General features: G+C 33.8%; 1 protein-coding gene across 2 annotated transcripts in view; it reads right to left on the bottom strand.

Moving 5' to 3' along the window:
* Positions 1,428–3,324, bottom strand: part of LOC104705413 (protein ANTI-SILENCING 1-like) — a 6,958-nt gene continuing 5,061 nt past the window's right edge. Inside the window, exons 6-13 of one of the 2 annotated variants that reach the window (XM_010421417.1) lie at positions 3,082–3,174; positions 2,864–2,942; positions 2,670–2,760; positions 2,441–2,540; positions 2,226–2,342; positions 2,000–2,084; positions 1,785–1,911; positions 1,428–1,673 (exon numbers count right to left, since the gene is read on the bottom strand). In XM_010421417.1, coding sequence (XP_010419719.1) covers positions 2,028–2,084; positions 2,226–2,342; positions 2,441–2,540; positions 2,670–2,760; positions 2,864–2,942; positions 3,082–3,174 — 537 coding nt within the window. In that variant the 3' untranslated portion in view covers positions 1,428–1,673; positions 1,785–1,911; positions 2,000–2,027. Of the gene's footprint in view, positions 1,674–1,784; positions 1,916–1,999; positions 2,085–2,225; positions 2,343–2,440; positions 2,541–2,669; positions 2,761–2,863; positions 2,943–3,081; positions 3,175–3,324 lie in introns of both variants that reach the window. The other variant, XM_010421416.1, reaches the window with a different exon arrangement.

A 3,324-nucleotide genomic window follows, 5' to 3' on the forward strand; every position in this document is an offset into this window, starting at 1 on the left:
TCCTCTTTAATTTTTTTATACTTCTTTGTCGTTTTGCGCTGACTCAGATTTCTCCCTTCCCACGACACGTGATAACTTGAGTTTTCTCCACACGTGCGAGGGACTTGTCTTTAAAAACGGTGCGTTTTTTTTTTTAATTTGTTTATTATACATACGCCTTCCCCAAAAATTCCTTTTACTGTAGCTTTATTACAACACAAAATTAAAATAATTCGGAGTATTTTATTTAAAAACTATAGGCCAGGCGAGATTTTTGAGAAGGTTTGTGTGCATAATATGTCTATTAATGTGTAGGTGTGTCTGATATAATTCCTAATTATTTGAATAGTATAACTTTCCCAGATGTCGATCGTTTATATAATTAAGGCTGATTATTATTAGTAATTACGTCTTTCGAAAATATTGGAGGCAGGAGAACGTCGTGGAGATTTGTACGTTCATATGATGTGTTGTCGGTGCTAACTGTTAACCTTTTTCACCACCAAAAAATATATATATATATATATATATATATATATATAATATATACTCCCATAAACCTTCTTGCTTCCTTTCATATTATTACTTTCTCCATGATAATAGTTTTCTTAAGAGAGAGGCTCACACTAATTCTATTTGTAACTTATTTTTTTTTTGTATTCAAAATATAGCATAATGTGAATGAAAGTCAACATATTATTATTCGATCACTTCAAGTATCATAATTGAATTATATTACCAAAATAGGTTCCCGAGTAAGATGTGTAATACTAATACACATGTTAAAGATAAATTATTGAGATTAGCATAGCACTTTACAACACACTACTAGATTAGGAGCACGGGTTGAATTTTTTTTATTTATATTATAGTTTTTATATAAAATATAATTGATGTGATTATTTTTAGAAGTTGTTGTGAATAAAAGTTAAGAACCGGATTGAAATTTAGGACCCGGATTAAAAGTGATTGTTTTTAAAAGTTGTTGTGATTAATATTAATTTTTAAAATTTTGTTGCCTATATATGGATATCTAAATATTCAGTGAAGATTTTATTTTTTTGGAATATCCTTTCCAAGAAGATCTCAAATCGAGATTTAACTAATGACCACAACTCATATAACTTATCAAATAATCAAATAATTAATCTTATAATTCATAGTCTACACAAAAAGTAGTGTACCTTCATTTTATTATATAGGAGATTATCTAATTTTTTAGACAGTATATAAACATACGCCGTAATAATACTAATGAAATAGCAAAAACAAAATTTAAAAAAAGAATTGTTGAAGTGAAGTAACATTACAAAGTTTTAAAAGAATTTTGGTTGTATATATTTTGGCGAGCCCCACTAAGGGAGCTACTAAGGCCCACATTCAAGTGGATTGAAGGAAGGAGTCGAAAACTCTTTTTCCAGATGACAAGAGGAGAGTGACATAAGTGGTGAAAGCGAAACAACTAGGCTATAAAAGGGTGCCTTGTCATAAAGAACTTGTTTTAAAACCAAACCCCTACATAGTCACAAAGAAAACGCATTTTTACAAGTCACATTAACTCTCTTCAACCTTACCTGACCAACACAAAAGTTTAGTATATAAAAGAAAATGAACCCTTCAAAGAATATTTAACTACAAAAGGGTCGTTCCATTGAGACCAGAAGCCGCATCAGTATATGTTCTTCTTCCTAAACCTAAACACAAGCAAGAAGAAATAGCTCAATTGGAAACTACGAATCTGAAAATTTTGATTTGAATAACACCAAAAAACTTTGTTTTTGTATATAAAGAAACCAGGTGTTTACCGAGTCAAGATTGGTGGATTCGATGCCATGAAATTTGTTAGTACAATACCAAAATTCTTTAGTAACCGTCTTTTAAGGCCAAAAGAGAGCTTGTGTTCTTCCTTCTAATCTACATTTGATGATGTTTCTGTCTGATGCAAAGAAAGGGTAACTGATAATTTGTTTCTTTTACCTGATAGACATGTTCCTCAAGAGGAAAAAGAGTTAATACTTACACGAGAGAACGACAAGATGATTCTGAAACTAAGGAAGTTTAGGCTTGAAATTAATCCGCAGCGCCTTAATCTCCTCCAATTGTCGCTACAAGGGTTAAAAGATTCATTTGTTAATTTTAGAGGAGTTGAAGAACATACTGATAATTGTTAATGAGTCAGAGAACGACACTTTTAAACAGAATCTTAAATATTCAGTCAAATAGTGGTAGACTATGAAATCTAATACCTTAGATACGCTTTCAGACGCGTGCTCATGTCTAGCTTGGTGCAAGCACCATTCCATGGCCATGTCAAATTCAAGGTTGTTTTGCTGAGAACAATGTGATGTAGCCACGGCATCTCTCTGGAAAAACATATATAGACGAAAGAGCAAGAGCATCGGTAAAGGAACTATGCACTTTTACTTGTGTGTTTCTATGCAAGGGGCAATGGAAATAATACCATCTCTCGTCGCGTTTGAGTTTTGTGTAGCTTAATATGGCCGGAGAATGATGGCGGCTTCCCTGGTGGAGTAATCTTAGCAAAAGAAGCAACAAGGGGCCTGTTGAGCAAAAACGGCACAGAATTGATTTCTCAGATGAAAGTATGCCAATAAACGGCACAAGACAGATTTCTGCAATTTATGATAGGAAGATTAGAGAAAAAGCAGAATATGTGATGGAAGGTTTACCTCCCATTTGATAGCAACAAGCATCCCTCATCTAGTCTTCTAATCACCCTTTCTGCTACTTCTCTTGTCTTGAAAAGGACCAAAGCTTCACCTGTATATCAAACAATATGAGATGCCATAGTAAAGCTCCTCATTCCATATCTGGTATGTGAGAACCACAGATGAAAATCCCTGTGAGCAAAATGGTAGCTTACCAATATGAGGAATAGTGACTGATGTACGCTCTATCATCCTCGCTTCGCATTGCTCGTTCAAAGCAGAATAGACTATATCCTGAAATACCATTCATAAATTTCTTAGTTAGCATACACATAGGAAAGAAGGGAGGTTTCCAAGAAGTAAATCAGGAAACAACTGCATTACATAAGGGTACAAAATACATTTTAAAAGATTCCTAAATAAACTGATATACCTCCACTTCATCAGATGTAAAAGTAGGATCCAAGTTTTGAAGAAGTACCACAGTCCCTTTTTTTTCTGCTTCCCTCATACTTTCCTCCCAAGGCTGGGCATGGTTAAGAAAAATTAAAATGTCAGTCCAAAGGTGAACCCAAAAGGTAATTTCTGAAACGACGACATACAGAATCTGATAACCATCCAGACTAGCTAGAAGAGTCTGCAATGGCCAGCCAAAAATAACAGGTGTGGATATTCA

Source organism: Camelina sativa, chromosome 8 (genome assembly GCF_000633955.1).
Source record: "Camelina sativa cultivar DH55 chromosome 8, Cs, whole genome shotgun sequence".
Taxonomy (NCBI): Eukaryota; Viridiplantae; Streptophyta; class Magnoliopsida; order Brassicales; family Brassicaceae; genus Camelina; species Camelina sativa.